General features: G+C 37.7%; 3 protein-coding genes and 1 long non-coding RNA gene across 8 annotated transcripts; 3 read left to right on the forward strand and 1 right to left on the reverse strand.

Annotated features, from left to right (window-relative positions):
• Positions 1-211: 211 nt before the first annotated feature.
• LOC137717612 (uncharacterized) lies at positions 212-1,617 on the forward strand. Its single transcript, XM_068457028.2, has one exon. The coding sequence runs from the start codon at positions 306-308 to the stop codon at positions 1,248-1,250; it is 945 nt and encodes a 314-aa protein (XP_068313129.2). The 5' UTR covers positions 212-305; the 3' UTR covers positions 1,251-1,617.
• Positions 1,618-6,061: 4,444 nt separating this feature from the next.
• LOC137718653 (uncharacterized) lies at positions 6,062-7,716 on the reverse strand. The gene is made up of 3 exons (XR_011065905.2): positions 7,506-7,716; positions 6,731-6,782; positions 6,062-6,628 (listed from the first exon to the last, which is right to left on the reverse strand). It is a non-coding gene; the product is annotated as an uncharacterized LOC137718653 (long non-coding RNA).
• A 730-nt stretch (positions 7,717-8,446) lies between these two features.
• On the forward strand, positions 8,447-12,662 carry LOC137717157 (uncharacterized). 2 transcript variants are annotated; one of them, XM_088698244.1, is made up of 10 exons: positions 8,525-8,655; positions 9,206-9,682; positions 10,051-10,200; positions 10,335-10,426; positions 10,505-10,547; positions 10,680-10,736; positions 10,834-10,885; positions 11,829-11,911; positions 12,028-12,272; positions 12,344-12,662. In XM_088698244.1, exons 3-9 carry the CDS (start codon positions 10,054-10,056, stop codon positions 12,256-12,258), a joined length of 705 nt encoding a protein of 234 aa, XP_088554370.1. In that variant the 5' UTR covers positions 8,525-8,655; positions 9,206-9,682; positions 10,051-10,053; the 3' UTR covers positions 12,259-12,272; positions 12,344-12,662. The 2 variants fall into 2 exon arrangements, with proteins under 2 accessions (XP_088554369.1, XP_088554370.1); XM_088698243.1 differs by lacking the exon at positions 9,206-9,682 and having other exon boundaries at positions 8,447-8,655.
• A 785-nt stretch (positions 12,663-13,447) lies between these two features.
• LOC137717792 (beta carbonic anhydrase 5, chloroplastic) lies at positions 13,448-16,261 on the forward strand. Of its 4 annotated transcripts, none has more exons than XM_068457280.2 (10): positions 13,448-13,579; positions 13,669-13,799; positions 13,908-13,960; positions 14,117-14,278; positions 14,370-14,418; positions 14,532-14,645; positions 14,742-14,795; positions 15,137-15,219; positions 15,305-15,410; positions 15,688-16,261. In XM_068457280.2, the coding sequence occupies exons 1-10, from the start codon at positions 13,543-13,545 to the stop codon at positions 15,886-15,888; spliced, it is 990 nt and encodes a 329-aa protein (XP_068313381.1). In that variant the 5' UTR covers positions 13,448-13,542; the 3' UTR covers positions 15,889-16,261. The 4 variants fall into 4 exon arrangements, with proteins under 4 accessions (XP_068313381.1, XP_088554228.1, XP_088554229.1 ...); XM_088698102.1 differs by having other exon boundaries at positions 15,308-15,410; XM_088698103.1 differs by having other exon boundaries at positions 15,683-15,850.
• Positions 16,262-18,406: the final 2,145 nt, after the last annotated feature.

Here is an 18,406-nt window from a genome sequence, read left to right on the forward strand (position 1 = left end):
TAAGAGCCAGCTTTCGCCCTTTAAAAATATTTTGATCATTTCACATCAGAAGGGTAAAATTGAATGATTAATTAAATATCAATTAATGTGTTTAATATTTTTTTATGACATACCATTTAATTTAAAATAAACTGATTTTGCTAACATTAATTTAAAAATTAAGGACAAATTGTAACAATCTAACTCAATAAATGACCCCAAAGAAAAAACACTGTCCAAGTGAAAGTAGAAAATTTTATATTTCTAACTTTCCCATTCCGATATTTGGCATTTATTTTTCCCTGAATTCCAAAACCAGGGAATCCATGGATCCAAACAGGGCGGAAGCCGAGCGATTGCTCGGAATCGCCGAGAAACTTCTACAGAGCCGGGATCTGAGCAGCTGCCGCGACTTCGCAATTCTAGCTCAGGAGACCGAGCCGCTGCTGGACGGCTCAGATCAGATCTTGGCCGTCGTCGATGTGCTCTTAGCCGCCGACAAACGCGTCAACAACCACCCTGACTGGTACGCTGTTCTCCAGTCCGATCGCCGATCCGACGACTTCGAACTCGTCAAGAAATCTTACAGACGGCTGGCGTTGCTCCTCCACCCGGACAAGAACAAGTACGCTTATGCGGAGCACGCGTTCAAGCTCGTCGCCGATGCATGGGCCGTTCTGTCCGATCCGGCCAAGAAGCAAATTTACGACAACGAGCTGGGGCCGTTCAGCCGGATCGATCTCGGCGCGTCGAATTCGAACAAATTGCCGGTGCGGCGGGACAGCCGGGGCCGAAACGACGCCGGTGTGGGAAACGACGGCCAGCAGCAGCCGAGGTCGAGATTGTCGACTTTCTGGACGACGTGCCCCTACTGTTACGTGCTGTACGAGTACCCTAGGGTTTATGAGAGTTGCTGTTTGAGGTGTCAGAATTGTAAGCGAGGGTTCGAGGCGGTGGTTGTTCCGAATTTGCCGCCAATGGTGCAGGGACAAGACGCTTACTACTGCTGTTGGGGGTTTTTCCCAATGGGATTTGTTGGCGGCAGCGGCGCGAAGGGTAAGTCCACCGCCGCAGCCACTGCCGCCTTTCCCAACTGGATGCCACCTGTCTTTACAACTCCGCAGAGTAAAACTCCGGTGACTACAACGACAGTGCCTACCTCGGTGCCCGTGGTGCCGAATTCGGGGGGAGTGGTGGATCTTTCGGATGGGACCCCGGAATTGAGGCCTATTCCGACTCAGAAGAAGAGAGGACGACCCAAGAAATACTGATTTGGCTAGTGATGCAAAGCAGAAGAATACTCTTTGTAATGGAATGCTTTAGGACTGGCAGAGAGAAATTTTTAGGTTGGTTTTTTTGAAGCTGCTGAGTTTCGAAAACTCGGAAGGTAACTCTTTACGGTCTTTGCTTTTGCTGTTGTTGATTTTGCTTTAGATTGCAATTGTTGGTTGTAGATGTTCCGATGTTCGCCTCTTAAGTTATGAAACTGACTGCATTTGTAGATTTTGTAGTTGTTGTGTAATCAGTAATCCTTTCCGTATTTAGGCCAATGTCGTTTCATTAAGTGTTTTCAACCTATCCTGGGCCCTCTTGTTCTTGTTGGCGTGTTTGGTTATATATTGAATGCATTTCAACCTATCTTTTTGTTCTTGTTGGTGTGTTCGGTTAGATATTGAATGCATGCACATATACATTCTTTGGGGACATGTGTGATCAAGTTAGCTGATTAGATGAACCATCTTAGGGGTTGTAGTTTATACCGGTTTTTCGGTTCACTTCTATGAACAGAACTAACATCTTGCTCTTTAACGCTTGAGTTGCATGGTTTTCTGGTGACGAAAATGTTTGTAATTGTTCTTTTGCTAGGGGACTTATTGGTTGGTATTCAATAAGGTAAAAGAATGCAGAGGGTGACAGGAAAACAGGGAGGTAAATAGGTTAAAACATAATTTTGGTCACATTGTTATGGCCGGAATCACGCTTGATCATTTTTGTTTTGTTGTTACCAATTTTGTCATTGTAATTGACTCCGTTAGCAATTTATGTTCAACTTTGAACTTATGTCTGTTGAATTTGAAAATAGAATATAAGATTAACAAATTAAAACATTCAACTAGAAAGGAAAGAACTTTAAAGTCATAACTTTGAATCGAAGATACGGATGGAGATGTTCTAGGTCTTACTTCGCATTAGATCATATGTCAATTAGTATTCAACCCATTAGGTAAAATGATATATTAATGGAATTTATAAATTGGACTTAATTGCTAACAGAGAATCCCATTGACACATACTGAAAAACTAGAACAATGACAGTTGTGATTTTGTACCAACGCAGTGACCAAAAATGTGTCTACCCAAATAAATTAACAGAGGCTAAAGAACGTAGCATAGAGTTGTTGAATTGCAAGTACTTCTTAAATCCTCTTTCAGTTGGGCTTACAATTGTAACCAGTCCAGCCAGTCAATAACTGACTGATTGTTTATCCATTTCCATGTCCACATCTTCCTTGTCGGTGTACTTCTAGGAATAATCTCTAACTCCATACTTTGTATTATTACTTCTGTAGTTGCAGCGGCTGCGTGATAGCAGCTACTGCATCCTTTGTTATGAATTAGTTGAGCAACTGCTTCTGCTGCAGCTGCCGAAGTATGCTAGTTAACAATACGAAGCACTGTTGTGTGGTAATATTGTGAAAATGATTTTCTAAGTTCAGCTTTATTTTGAACGTCTAAGAGGCTTAACCGGCAACCAGTAAGCTATAAAGGTTGAACACCATACTCCCACCGAATGTGGAAGACATATACTAGTCGGTTCCAAACAACAGGAGGAGGTTAACGGTTGAAGCAATGTTATCTACTTCTTGGTACCTGTATGACTGCAAGCCATTGCGTAATTTGCAGCTCATGTAGATGCGTAAACTTTAGTGGTTTTGCCTTTTTGGGGAGAGTTTGTTAGGATAGATTTGATGCGAATCTGCCTTTACTTGATTGAGACGGTATTTTGATAGTAACATCATTGTCATTATATTTTTTTTGCCCATTCTTAGCGTCGTGCATATCAGTATTAATTTCCGTCGTCGTAGATCAATTCATGTTATTTTATAAAGTAGAACGTTGCCCTAAGTATGCACATATGGTTTGATAGAATTTCCGTTTGCATCGTTGTTTTCTTTTCGTTTTCTTCTTCTTCTTTTGTGGGTCTGGATTTGGTGGTCCTTTTGTAACGTTACTGGGTAAGCAGGAAGGTGCAAAATAGCAGCAACTACAATATGAATATAAGACACCTCTAAGCCGAGGTGGCTATATCTCAAACCTATCTGAAACCGCCACCCACCCTTGTGCCTTAATTTGCTTGCATGACATTGCATGATTGGTTGAGAATATTGTCGCCTCTGCGTCGTAGTTGGCATGTTATAGTTATTCCAAGTACGTATATACACTCCTCGTACTCGTTCTTCCGTCAAGACACTTTCCAGCGTAGCCTTTCAACCGGAAAAGAAAATGTGCAGCGCAAAATCGTAAACGGAGTGGTAGTCAAGCTCCAGAGTTTGAATTCAACCACTCCATTTCCAATTCCAATTCCACACATTCAGATTTGGAAAAGAGAAGTGATAAACGTACGTTCTTTTTTTCCTCTTACATGATTAGAAATAAAGAGAGAGAGATGTGTGAGAGTGAGTAGAAATCAAAAGATAAGCAGCTACCACAAGTGTGGTACAAATAATATGATTTTCTTAATCAATTGGAGCGTGTGAGTACTTCCAATTTGAGATCTTTTCAAACATTATATGTAGCTTTTTGAAATGCTAAACATTTATAGCATGTTTTTACTTGGTGTGCATACGAGGAGAAAATGGAGATAACAAAGAACGATGGAGCCATTTTTGTTTATCACCTTTAAGTGATGGTAATGTTCACAAAATCTTAAAATTTAAACTCATATAAGGATAATAAATAGGATGGTGAGCGTCATCATCATGTATCGTATTACTAAAGAACAACTATAGGATAAGTCAATACCTTCTTTGGTTATCCCATATCTTCACTTTCAAGAATGCTATACTCAAAATCAATGGAACCGTTTTTCTCTTCTTTTTTTTTTAGTGGTTAGTGAACACATGAATAAGAATGATACTCATTTCTTGCCATCAAATGTATTACTTCATGACTGTCTCAAAGAAGTCAAAATTAATATTACCAAGCTACATACAATGAAACATAACGGATCTTAGGTACAATGAAACACTACATGAGACTTCTCGCGTTAAAGATAACACTTGTAATCAACTAAGCTACAATCTCCTACACAGAATATGACTACAACGAAGTGGATGTGGTGGAGGGATTTTCTCTAGAAATTAATGCATAATTTCAGTGACAACACCAATCCATTAAATGCTTGGCAACTGTTCTAAATTAACTAAAATTTTAGACTATAGTAGATATTCTAATACGATATTTTAATCATTAGAGTAGTCTACTTGCTACTTTGATTATCCAATAGATGTTTGTCATATGGCGTCGAGTATCCCTCCATGTGGAAGGGTAAGAGCATGTCTAAGAGCAACTCCACCCCATTCAATTGCCTTTGCAATTGCGTGATTCGATCACCTAAACCCAACAAAAACAGCTCCAACCCATCTAAATCAGTAGAGCTATTCGATGGGCCCAAACCCCCAGACCTAGCAATCAGGCCATTGTTGCGCCACCTATCTGCTTGTCCGCCTAAGTGGATCTGACGTCAACCACGTATAAATTTTTTTGTGTCAGGCACGCATGCTTCACGTTCGAGTGAGGGAGAGTGAGCCAACCAAAAGGTGGCGGTATGACCCGCGGCACAAGCACACTCAACTTCTGCGCACGTGGGCGTTGGATTTCTCAAATCTGACGGTCCACATTAATTTGGCTTTTTAATTCAGAAGAAATAATAAAAATGAAAATTCTAAAAAAAATAGTTGGAGCCCATGTGGCACAATCTAGGCAGTTGGATTGCAAAAAAAAAAATGTAATCCAATGGCCTGTATTATTCATTTAGAAAAAGTTATAAAAGAATACCGAAAATGGGGGAAAAAATTAAAATTAAGAGAATTTGAAATTGAACATAATATTAATTTTTTTATTAATTTTTTTTAATGCCAATTAACCCGACAATTCATTTACGAGATAGAGATGTACTTGAGCAATTACCGTTCAATAAGGCAATAATTGCCAATTGCAATAGCCCGGGCAATTATCACCCAAAGGGGTTAGTATGAGAGATTTTTCCAAGTACCAAGTTCCAAGCGGTACTTCACAAGTCATAATATAAGTAGAGAAAATGATATTTCATTCTCTCCTATTTTATGACACGCTTGAATACTGGAAAGTTGAAAAAATACTATCTTGAAATAAGTATTTCACATTTTTTTATTGGCCAGAAAACTCTTCGATAGAGAGATGTAAAATATCCTTCTTGACCGGAAAATAGGAGTGGGCACTTGGAACCGAAACCGAAACACGAACCAAATTGGACTGCACAGAACGATTTGGTTTTGCGGTTTTGAAATGGTTTTGGTTTTGAAACCAAACCGCATTGTAGGGAACGGTTTGATTTCGGTTTTGGCTTTTGAAAACCGCATCGAATATCATCATTCATTGTTTGGTTGTTTGTTAAGAGTTCCATACATTTAGTATCTACTCAAGCACACTAGAATATCATCATTCATCATTTGCTGCATGTTTGCTTACATCAAGTTTGCTTGCTGCATATATAGTTGTTGTAGGTTTGTGCATATATTGTCCTAATTTTAGACGGAAATAGATTATCAAAACATCGTCACTCAATGTAGTAATTGTTAACATGCGTTCATTCATTATGTATTGTGTAGAAAATAAGACCGTCTTATGCGTATATAGGTGTATATTTTAAAATGTACATTTCTTTCTTAAAAACCGAATCAAAACCGTTTGAAACCGCACAGAACCAAACCGAAATAAATTTCGGTTTTGGTTTCGGTTTCATTTACAACCGCACCGAACCAAACCATGCCCATCCCTACCGGAAAATATAAACAAAAACGCGTTTGATTACACCTCACAAACTTAATACACTCCACATTTACTTTTAAATTATAGTTTATTTTAATACAGTCCAGATACATTCCAACACTACACTCATGCTCCACACTTTATACATACACCCCCATCAGCACTTAAACTCCACATCAAACTCATCTTCTTCACCACAAACAACTATTTAAATGTATATTATATATTGTATATTGTATATTGTAAAGTAGGCGGTGATGCCAACTATTCAACAAGAAAAAAGGTGCCAATAAAAAAACTAGGGGTGGGCACGGGCCGAGCCCAAATTTGTAGGAACCAGACGTCCCGTTTTAAAATGCAACGGGCCGGGCCAGGCCGGTCCGGGTATATGAATTTTGAGATCTAGAACCGGACCTAACCCTGTCCGTTTTAAACGGACTGATTCGGGCTGAGTCTACGGGTCCAAATTACTTCTTTTTTTTTTAAATTTTTTTTAGAACAGGTTATTTGGATTTTGTACATAGAATAGCTCAATAGAAAACAATGAGAAAGGCTCTGCTGTCAGTACAAGGCGTTCGTAGCCTTCTCCCAGTTCTCAGAGGGGTGAGTACATCTTTCCCTGCCAATAGTTACAAATAAAAGCTTATAAAGATGAGTTTACATTCAAATCCAATTTGCATGAAATGGTCATGGTTAAAACTTAAAGTGGGATTTTGAATACCTCATCCTGATCATATTTGGTGTCAACTTGCTGGGCTTGCATACGTGATAGTCTACAGATTGCAATCATATATTGCATCTCAACGTCAAATTGGGGATTTCGAATTGATTAAATTTCAGAACTTGAATCAAGTGGACTTGCATATTATCAAAGATTGTTGGTGCACAATGAAACTAAATACCTGTGTAACTTAATCGACTGGAATTACAAAATTCTCCACTAAATTTTCTCATCAACCAAAAATTATCTAATTACATTACTTGGATTTACAGAAACGTTCCACCAATCAACCAAACATAATCTAATTAAAAATACCCAAATCTGAAACAGAAGATTCAAATATATACAAGTATGAAACTATCACAGGACGTGTGTGTATATATATATATATATATTCATATTCAATTTTATTCAACAGAAGATTCAAATTCAATTCAACAAAAGATTTGAAATTGGAACATAACAGAGGTCAAGATTCAAGAACCCAACAAAATCCCTAAATCTAGTGCACCATCAACACAACAATTTTGGTTAATGTTAATCACAGCATCAAGCATGTGCGGCTTTCATTTGGTAATCCTATGAAGGCAAATTTATGGATTGGGTTTGGGGTTTTCATGAAATCCCATATGATTACAGAATGCAGAGAGTCAGAGATTGCAGAGTCAGAAAGGGCATATATCTAGAAAACCCTAAATCCCTAAATCTAAAAATTTAATCAGAGATTGCAGAATGCAGATACTCCAGAGAGTTAAGATTTAAGAAATTATAGTACCTTAATTTGGGAGGAGATGAGATGAAGGTGGTCGATTTCGATTCGCATGATCATGGTGGTGTTCTAGAGGGCGGTGATGGGTAGTCGCGATTGGGAAGAGAAGGTGGTGATGGTGGTCGCACCTCGCAAGTCGCCATAGAGAGGGAGACAGAGAATTGGCGATGGCTGCTGTGAGGAGTAGAGGAATAAGATGAGACTGGGTGAGGAAAAAGATCCAATCGAACGGTAGAGAGTGGAGGTGGGAATAATCATTAAATTCATCCAATATCCCACGTTAGAAATGGTTCGGGTCGGGGCCCGTTCCTCGTAATATTTGGATCCGACCCGCCCATCAATTTCTCTGGTGTTCTTCAATTCCTCTGCCCCGAATAGCGAGGACCCGGCCCGACCTACGGGTCCAGGACCCATTTGCCCAACCCTATAAAAAAAAACCAACAAAAACTTAAATTTACATTTTATAAGATCTCAAATTCACATATTAAAGTAAAAGGCAAGTGGCTCTTTAGTAGGGTAGTAGAAAAGTATTAACCATTTGCATGATGATATGTGTTTGAATTCTGTTGATGGGTTAATTTAGCACAATATAACAAAATTTATTGTTTGATAAAAAAAAAAATATATATATATATATATATATATATATATATGAATTTTGCATCCAAGTAGACCTCCATTTTCCCTGGAAAGAGATTTCATCTGGATCTCTCCCATCAAAATCTACCAATTAATTAATCTGGGCCTTTAAAATTTGATTCAACAGCAACAAACATGAAACCTCTTTAAAAGTTATAATAATTTTAATTATTAAATCAAATTTTAAGAGCTTAGATCTTTTGATTGGTGTGTTTTCTCTTCCCATTTTCTCCAAGTATATGCAGTCCCTTGTGTAAAAAATAAAAAAAAAGTATATGCAGCGGGCCCTGCAAAATAATTACAGAAGTGACAAAACGTGCAAATTATCCCCGTCTTATTAAACCAGCCTGACAGAAGAGAAGGGAACCCGATAAAGCTGCTGCTTCGTCGTTCCAACTTCCAAGACACGTCCTTCTCCACCCACCATTTAGCCCATATACGGCACAGTCATCCGAACTGCTATCTCTCAGTCTCAATCTCAATCTGTTGCTGTCTCTCTACTCACCTCTGGTGAACTGTAAGAACCCAAATCTCCTCCTCTTTTTCTGCCCTTTTTTATTTTTAGTTTTTGTTTATGTACTCTGTTTCTTTGTTTCTTAAACACACTACCTGTTTCCTGCAATGTGGGTTTGTTTTTTCACATGGGTTCAATTCGTGCTGTTTGTTTGCCGGGAAAATGTGGGTGAAACCAAGTTAAGAACATGAAAAATGATCAAGTTTAAGCTTTCGAAGTGTGGTTCAAATTTTGACAATGTGATGTAAAATGTTCACACTACTTTCACACATGAACATTTTTCGTTTTGGGAAGATAATCTAAGCATGGTTGTTCACAAAATGTTAACGAGAAAACAAAAATACGCGATTAAATTTCGAAGTTTTGTGGACGAGGTTCAAGTTTGATTGTGTAATATAAATACAACTGCTTAATTTTTAGCATAGTAATCTAAGCATATAATTGTTTCTGCATAACCTATATTATTTATCGAGACGACCTCATTTGGTTAGCATTATATTATTGTTTATGATTGTGATCAAAGCAAACTCCAATCTAGTGTTTAACATGTTAGGATCTTGGGAAGCATATGAGGAACTTTTCACGATATCGATTGTCACAGACTCGTTGTTTATAGTTATTATGTGAACAGCATGGCGATTCTACAATGCAAGAGTCTTCTGTCTTGTGGCGTAGTCTGTCCGGCGTAAACATTTCACTGTCATGCTACTCGATCCACCTTGGGACTGCCACAGTTCTCCTTCTCGCCATGCCTTACATGTTCCTTGCAGTGGTTTTCTTGTTGGGATTAGGTGGGACAGGTGAGAACGGGGATTATTCCCGTTGGATAGAAGACAAACAATGTACAATATACAACATGGGTGATCCACTACTGATAGTCTAAAAGCATCAAAGCTTTTTGAGTTTAAACCCCACACCCCATAGATTCATTAGGCTTTCTCATACACCATTGGTTTAGGTGACTAAGTTAGTGACAATCTCGGTGTTGATTCAGAGTTACAACCACTGGTCCGTTGCCCAACATTTTAAGGTCGGTCACCTCTGCAATATCGTTCTGCTGGACCTGACATAATAGTAATTCTGTATACCTACTTAGTTGGTAATAGTAAATTTGTAAAGCACATAGAAAAATGTTTCTGTATACTGTCTACCTGACTGTCTGTTAAATTTTGTTCAAAAGTGTAGGCATAAAACTCCAAAGTAGACGAGCAACATAGAAAAGGCTAAAGCTTGATTATGTTAAACTTCTAATCAGACAGAGAATGAGACAATAGTTTGTGTATAATCGTTTGAAACGGAGATGTTTGATTCGATTGCGGCAATTTTATCTGTAGAGGTTTACAGCCCAAGAAATACTTATGTTTTCCTTTTCCTCGGTATTTCCAACTGCAAATGCAGATAATGGAATGCGATCATCCTTCGACTGGGAAACATAATGTTAAACTGGAAGATGGAGAGGTTGTTGCTGCTAATCAATTGGAAGGGGAGGTCAAGTTGGCTGATCTCATATGGGTAAAGATCAGTGGAGGCTCATGGTGGCCAGCACAGGTATTTGAAATGCTGTATTTTCTGATTGTTTTGTAACATTCACTAATCTGAGATTTTTAATTGCACAGATTCTATTTGATATTACTTAGGTGTGCCAAAGGATCCATTTCGTTATCTTCTTGTTTAATTCGTAGGTTGTTGATGATAACAACGTGAGTAACAAGAACAAGCCAAGTAAAAGATCGGCAGAGAAGGTTCTTGTTCGGCTCTATGGAAGCTACAAGTAGTAAGTCTTCCACGATCAGGTGTTTTGTCCTCATTTATCTTGTGATTGTATAGAACTTCTGAGCATATTTTCTTGCAGCTTGTATGTGGACCCGGTAAAATGTCATTCTGATTTCAACATGGTATGTTTTGAATGCACTGTTGAATCTCCTTGAATTCTGCCTAAGCATTCGAAATTTGAATACTAATTTCCACTGGATTATAGTAGACATGCCCCATACCTGATCATATTGACTGAATTGCTGAACTTTCAGATACTCAAGCAGAACAACGGTTGTTATAGGGAAATACTCCTAAAAGCTCTGGAGCAGGTAACTATTCTTTCTTTGCTAATTGCTCCTTTTAGGCAGGAATGAAATCTTGTGGTTGAAGTTGATGGTTTCTCGTACGTCATAAATATGGCTGTAGGTTTCTAGCCCAAAATCCGACATATCAAAGAAGCAAGGATCCAAGTCTAAAGGTTAGCCAACTCAAAATCCCTGTAAAAATGTATTGCATAACATTTATCAGTTCAACATAAATTATTGTTATCCAACTTGAGAGGATTTAGTTTCAGAATTTACAGCTGAATGGTGTAATAGAAATCATCTCGACGAACAAATTAGAATGGGAAAGGTTTTTTGTGCTGTAACAACATATTTTAAAGCACTATTCATTATGAATTTAAGGTTGAGACGTAAATGAGAGGATTGAGGAATTGAACTAAAAGGGGAAATACGTGGTATATGTGGAAGCATTGGTTGACCGATTGAGCCATCGTTCACCATGGAAATACTAGATGATCCCTCACTCGAGAATTATTAGAGTGACTCAACTTGCCTTTCAAGAGAACATCAGTATGCGCCTTTGCTCGTGGGAGACTTGTTTGTGCCCATGTAAGGGAATGAGTTTGTGAAATGGGCTGAGAAGATTCTAGGAGTAACGCCAGCCTACGCTAAACATTTTGATATTTCTAAAAACAATGGGAATCCACTCTAAGTGTGAACATTTTGTATGGTTTTAGAAACCCTAATATAACCAGTAATGCTTTAGGTACCCATGCAAACCTTATAAAAGTTATTAAATTCTTGGTAATTTAAGAAACTAGCGAGAACTCATCAGAATAAGCGATCTTCCTCTCCTGGGTGCGGAATTTATGTTAGAACCTAAATTGTTATGAAAGTGTGATACTCTTTTTGGTGTTTCGTTCTTGTGGCTTTCCATGTCCACCAATATACCCCTGTTTGTCTGTGAGTAGAGGTCACAACTGAGCTGAAGTCTTTATCTATCAAGGTCATTGTCACAATTTACTATCTTATGTTGATGAAATCATTATGTTCAGAATGACCTAAATGGAAAGGTTTCTGTTGTTTCTTAGAAACTGAGACTCTCATACTGGTCAAAATGTTTATATTGTCGGGCAGAAAATGTAGCAGTTGATCTTTCTAGGCGTAAGTCCAGTCATAATCACGCAAGGGAAAATCCACAAACAGATTCTTCAAACTTGGTAAGTTCTTCTGATTCTCAACCGTCCTTATTTTGTAAAATTCTATTTTGTAAAATTCTATTTCATGGGTTGCAGTTTCATACTCTTTGGCATTATCCATGTAAATCTTCTGTTAGGTAAGGGTTTCTCCAAGAAAGCGGAATGTCGTTATACCACAAAGTAAGGTGGAGCAGAAGACTCTACTTGCACTAAGGGTTGGAAATGCAAATGGAAAAGCTTCCAAGCAAAGTGGGGCAGAAGTGGTATCAAAGTCCAAAGAAGTGAGTGCCCGGAGATTGAGAGTGATGCAACAGCTTGGCCTGATTGCGCCTTCGGGATCTTCATTCCACAACAATGGACTGATTTGAGTCTCGTACTTAAGGTATTACAATTTTGTTTGTCATGGTGTCGATCATCTGTTAAAAATGGTAAGATTTTTTTGGTCCTTTGCAGCTGTATCACAACGTTGTACCCTTAAGAGACTTCAAATTCGGCACATGAACCATTCGGACTCAACCTGTTTTTCCCATTTAGGGCTGCTCGATGCAAGCTGCTGGCTTTTGATGTAAGAATTGCACTGTAGATGCATAGACTTATGTTGTAAGGCCAGCTGACAAAGTAAGCCTAAATGGTCTTGGCTAGTTGGTTTTTTGCTCTCATTTTGTTTTTGGAGGGTGGTTGCAAAATCTACTGAATTGTGTTCAAGTTTCTTTTTTGTGCATACCAAGTCTGAAACCAGTTAGTTAAATTTAAGCACGGGGTGTATTGCTTCTCTCTCTATTCTCGACCTTTACGATAAACTTTTATAACTACTGAGAACACAAATCACGTGATGTATTATTTCACGTGTTATAATGAAATGAACGATGTAGTTGATATATCCCACTTTTAGAGTATTAACCATATTGTTAAGTGGAATCCAAACACAATAGACTTTTTTTCAGGTACATTGAAAAGAATACTTAAAAAAATTGACGGTATTTTTGGATGCATTGAGAAAACTAAAGGCTAATTAAGGCCAAAGAACAAGGCTTTTCCCAAGTGATAGAACTAGATGGAACAACTCAGAATTTGATTGTTCCGTTTAGAGGTGATTTTTTAATGGATGAGACAAAATAAAATTGTATGTAATTACATATGTTTGTAATATACACGTAGAATAGAAAATCACATTTTATTCCTAATAAGAAAATATTATAATATATATATCCTTAATTTAAACTCAATACCAACCTTTAACTAACAAGTTGCTAACGTTCTTTGCTGTTTAACTTAAAACCAACCGTGAGCTAACGAGTTTGTTAACGGCTTCAATCGTTATCAACATGATCCGTTAAATATTCCTCCAAATATTGACTTTTTTACCAGTAAATGCAGTTGAATTAACGGGTTGGGATCAATTTGCCAGCTCTACGAGAGAGAGAGAGTACATACTTGTACATGTCAAGAAAAAATCGTTTGTAATTTTCATGCTCTCTTTCCAAGTAGGCACCATTATTCCCACTGTGGATGACTACTACTGAATCGCTGACAGGTGGCATTGGATAAGATTAATGCCTTTTTCTTTATTGTATTCACGTTTATTTATTTATCAAATAAATCGTTTCTTGAAATACTTGTTTGCCAAACTCATCTTTTGGAGCTTCCAACAAATGCTGAAGGCGGGAAGAGAGATGGTGTGGCCAATCCGTAAGTTTCATCATCTCAACCGGCTTCACCTGTTTATTTCATTGGTCTCTGTTTGGCTGCAAATAATTCTTTTCTCTCAATTAATACAGCCTCAAAATTAGCTCGTTGGATGATTCCAACACTGGTTTGTAGAGACTCGTTTGGCTGCTGCTCACTCGTTTCTGGTTTAACCAATTCCTCTCTGGCTCAAATTCCCAGAAAATCATCTGTTCCAAACAAGGTCCTACTTTCAGCCTCTCATGAATCATGCATTCATCCCTTTTCTCAAAAATGTATTCCTTACTGATCGTACCAGATTTTGTTACTTGCATTTATGAAAATTTCTTAGACAAATTCTGCACAAGTTGAAGGCATCCCCGTCCAATTTCCGCCTTCGATCAAGTAAGCATAAAAAGATTAATGAACATTGATCATCTGATCCCCTTGACTTGCAGTCCAAACTTTGTACTGTAATTTTATATGTTTTAGACCTAAAATTGTCCCACTAAGAGCTTCCCACTATAAGTGCTATGTACGATGAGCTTTTTCCATTTGTAGAAACAACCTGGTTCTGAGGCCGGAGGCATCAAATGATTCCGAGGATCTCGCTGGTGAATTTACAAAATTTAAAGTAGAAAATGTATCGAAAGCTAAGGACGGGATGGACTCGTTTGTAGCGATGAAAGAGAGGTTTCTGAGTTTTAAAAGGCACAAATTTTTGTAAGTAGCAGTTAAAAGTGTTTACAGAAGTTACTTGCACGTACACATTGGTGGTGGTCTGTAACTGTAAGGTAAATATAATATTGAACAGGAAAGAGTCAGAGCATTTCCAAACCCTAGCTCAAGTACAAGCACCCAAGGTAATTATATTTTCTCTTAATCTTGTTTAATTATATACATTCTGCTTTTGTTTGATTATTTACAAAGGAATTGAGATATTTCCATATATAAACTTAAAATTGTTCGAAAACAGTTCATGGTGATTGCTTGTGCAGACTCTAGGGTTTGTCCCTCTAATATCCTAGGGTTTCAACCAGGGGAAGCTTTCATGGTTAGAAATGTAGCAAACCTTGTCCCCCCATTTGAGGTATTTGGCTCATCTGTCGTCTGTCCTTATGTATTATCTCGAATCTAAACACATACAAAATCGAATTCTTCGGATCAACCTTGGTCTCTTTTGCAGTATGGAACATCAGAAACTAATGCCGCCCTTGAGTTCGCAGTAAATACTCTTCAAGTAGGTCGTCTTGCTCTCTCTAGTCCCTCCATCTATGTGTATTTATATCTTGACCATGGTTTATTACAAATGTCGTATGAAGGGAGATTCGTCAATCCAAGATGTTCTTTCCAAAAACTGAAATTCTTCTTAATTTTGTCTCAACATTATCTTATCTTGAAAAAGGAAAGGCCAAAAATTGTTCGTTTCTATACCAAATTACCGATACATTTGCAAATAGGTTTGGGAGCGAAACAAAGGTTAAAAATTAGTGACCCCCATTCCACTTCTTGCATCTTCTCACACGAGTACTTTTCTGTTTACTTTCCTTGAGAAGCAAAATTGTTTGTGGCTGACTTCAGGTTGAAAACATATTAGTCATTGGCCACAGTAGCTGTGCAGGAATTCAGACCCTATTGAGAATGCAAGATGACGGTGATTCGAGGCTCGTTAACAATTCATTTCTATCTTTTGTTTTCATTCAGTTCATGAATTCCCTCTAAATATTCTTTGTGTGATTTTGCTTTCAGTAGCTTTACTCAAAGTTGGGTTAACAATGCGAAAATCGCCAAACTAAGAACAAAATCTATTGCACAGCACCTCAGCTTTGAACAACAGTGCAGGCACTGTGAGAAGGTTATACTCAATTTTCCTCATCCTACTCTTCTTAAGCTTGTTTGTTTGTGATTAATTTCTAAAATATCTCCAAAATGATTGAAAACAGATTGTTCTTAACTCATGGTGATATGATAAAACAGATACTTATTGTCTTGTGCAAACGAATGGAAGTGACTGATTACGATTTGTTAAACGTAACAATGATAAAAGAATACAGATCAAGATAAAAGAATACAGATCAAGCCTCTAAAATGAGATCATTCTTGAGGAATAATAAGTTTTCGTTCTAGTGCAGGAATCGATCAATCGTTCATTGTTGAATCTTCGGACGTACCCATGGATAGAAAACAAAGCAAAGAAAGAGTTGATCTGTCTACATGGAGGATATTACGATTTTTCGAGTTGTACATTTGAGAAATGGAGCCTTGATATAAATGGCAGCAGCAGCTTTGTAGGAGGCAGATACTTGATCAAAGACGAAGCACTTTGGCGCTGAATTTCTTGGTTCTTCCATTGAAAGAATGTTCATTCTCCTCATTGTAAATGCTATAGGCTAGGTGGGCTTCAACTTTGAAGGCGTACACAAGCAACAAGAAAAATTTATTCATATTCCACATTGTCCCCTGAAGTTATCTTATTTCATTTTCTGTCCCTTTATAATGACATTCTAATGCACCTTAGCTTTGAACAACAGTGCAGACACTGAGTTTTTCAAGCAAGATTTTATCAAGACAATTACTATTAATTGTGTGGTTATTCACTTGGAGGCATTATGTAATAGCTTAATATTGTAGTTTTTTATTGGAAAAACCCTAAGCCTATAAATAGGCTATCTGATGAGAATAGTACTGTCTTATTTTCTCCATCAACTGCCCTTTTGTTTTTCTTTTATCTATCTAATTTTTTTATTTTCAATACAAGAACATCATTACCAAGAACAAATTTATTGTTTTTCTCAATTTTTTTTTAACAAAATGATATTGTCCACACTAAAAGGGAAGGGGTGGACTTAGCCTCACAAAGAAGAGAACACATAAACCTTACCCTCCTAGAAACAAAAACAACAAAGATACAAAGAAAAGAGAGGGGACATGAAACCTAACTCCTCTAAAGCCGAACCTAAAGGTCTAAATCTGCAAAATAGAACAAGCAACATCACGAGGTTAACAAGAAAGTCGAGATGCACATTAATTTGAGAAGGGGAAGCCAGGCAAGCCAACATTGTCTGAAAACAAAGCAGCACGAACCATCATTGGAGGAGAATCATGCCATATCAAAGTTGGAGAAGACAAACTCATATTAGCAAAATTGTCCGCAACTATATTGCCTTCCCGATATATGTGAAAGGCATAAAAAGTCACCTTCCGAATACGGTCCAAACAAATAGACCATTGCATACAAAGAGACCAAGGAGGATCAAAATCAGGCGAGTGGAGGGCAGAATAAAACACTAGAAGAGTCACTTTCCAGCCAAAGACAATGTCAACCCCATTGATATGCAAACTCTATACCAATAATAATTGCTGATAATTCTACAAAAAAAAAAAAAAAAAAAAAAAATTGCAATGATCAATCTCTTGGCAGAAACTTCCAAGAAACTGATCGTGGCAATCACGAAAAACTCCTCCACAAGCAGCAGAACCAGGATTTCCTTTAGACAAACCATTTGTATTAAGTTTAATCCAAGGAAACCAAAGAGAAGTCCAAAGCATAGGAAGAATAGTTGGCGCCTTGCGAGAGATAGGTGGGATCCCTAAAGAAGAAATGATACGAGTATCAAAACCCTGAGAATAACTAGGAATAAACTTCCCACCATGAAGGATCCCATAATTGATAGATAGGCAAAGATGATGAAAATAGATTGGGTGACCCTCAAAAATGAGCATATTTTGAGCTTTCCAAATAGCTGAAATGTCTAAAGACCCACAAAAATCCAGAGATTGTGCAACTGTTAGGAAAAGGGATTATGTATGTAGGCATCCCAAAACAACCATGGAATCTGAAAAAAGGCAAAGAGGTACCAAATTGACATGCTAACCACCTCTAAAGCTGACTAGATATCCGAAACCCGAAAAAAAGATGAAAAGTAGATTCCTCAAAGTTATGACATAAACAACAAATGGATGCCAGAGAAATACCATGTTGTTGTAGTGCACCTTCGGTAGGAAGATTGTCATGAAAAAGCTGCCAAGCCAAAATAGACAGTCGAGGTGGGATAAAATGTCGTCGAATAACCTTGGCCCAACCACAATTGCTATGTTTTTTTCCAAATAAGATAATAACCATAAGAAAATGAAAATTTCCCAGTCGATGAAGGCTCCCAGATTAATTTGTCATTCTCTACCTTTGAGGCAAAGGTAAACGAAGAATCTGTTGGACTACAGAAGGGAATAAATCTCCAAAATAATCTGGTAAATACCATCTTTGAGCTTCAATAGCATTTGAAACCTGAGGAAGAACTGTGGGTGAAATGACCGAAGATAATGAATGGTCAATAATCGGGCCATCCAACCATTTGTCGAACCAAAAAGAGACTGACATTCCATCACCAATAATCCAACGACTATTATTATTCAGAATATGCAAAGCCCGCTTCAAAACCATGCCACACTGAAGACCATAAATAGATATCTTGGTTTTTGTAGGGCACAAGAGGAAAACGCTGACGAGCGAAAGATTCACATAGAGAAGATTGTAAAGCATCCCAGCTAAAACTAAGCAAAGCCGTGAAGTTTAAGGCAGCCGAATCACATATTACAAATTTATTTGTCATTTTTTTTTTTTTTGCAAACAATTATTCAAAATCATTTTGTGAACTGACTAGTACTACACTCTAGTAGTAATCCTTTTGACATGGATGATGATAGTGTATTATATTTTTATTGGATTAAATACGTATTGTGTGGCGTACCTCGATCCACCTCCCGTATCAAGGTATCCTCTTGATATTAAAGCACGCCTTGAACTCTCAGATTAGTAGGGTACACCCATTTCTGACAGGTGCATAGTAACCA

This window comes from Pyrus communis, chromosome 8, assembly GCF_041283825.1.
Source record: "Pyrus communis isolate YQ-2024b chromosome 8, ASM4128382v1, whole genome shotgun sequence".
Lineage (NCBI taxonomy): Eukaryota > Viridiplantae > Streptophyta > Magnoliopsida > Rosales > Rosaceae > Pyrus > Pyrus communis.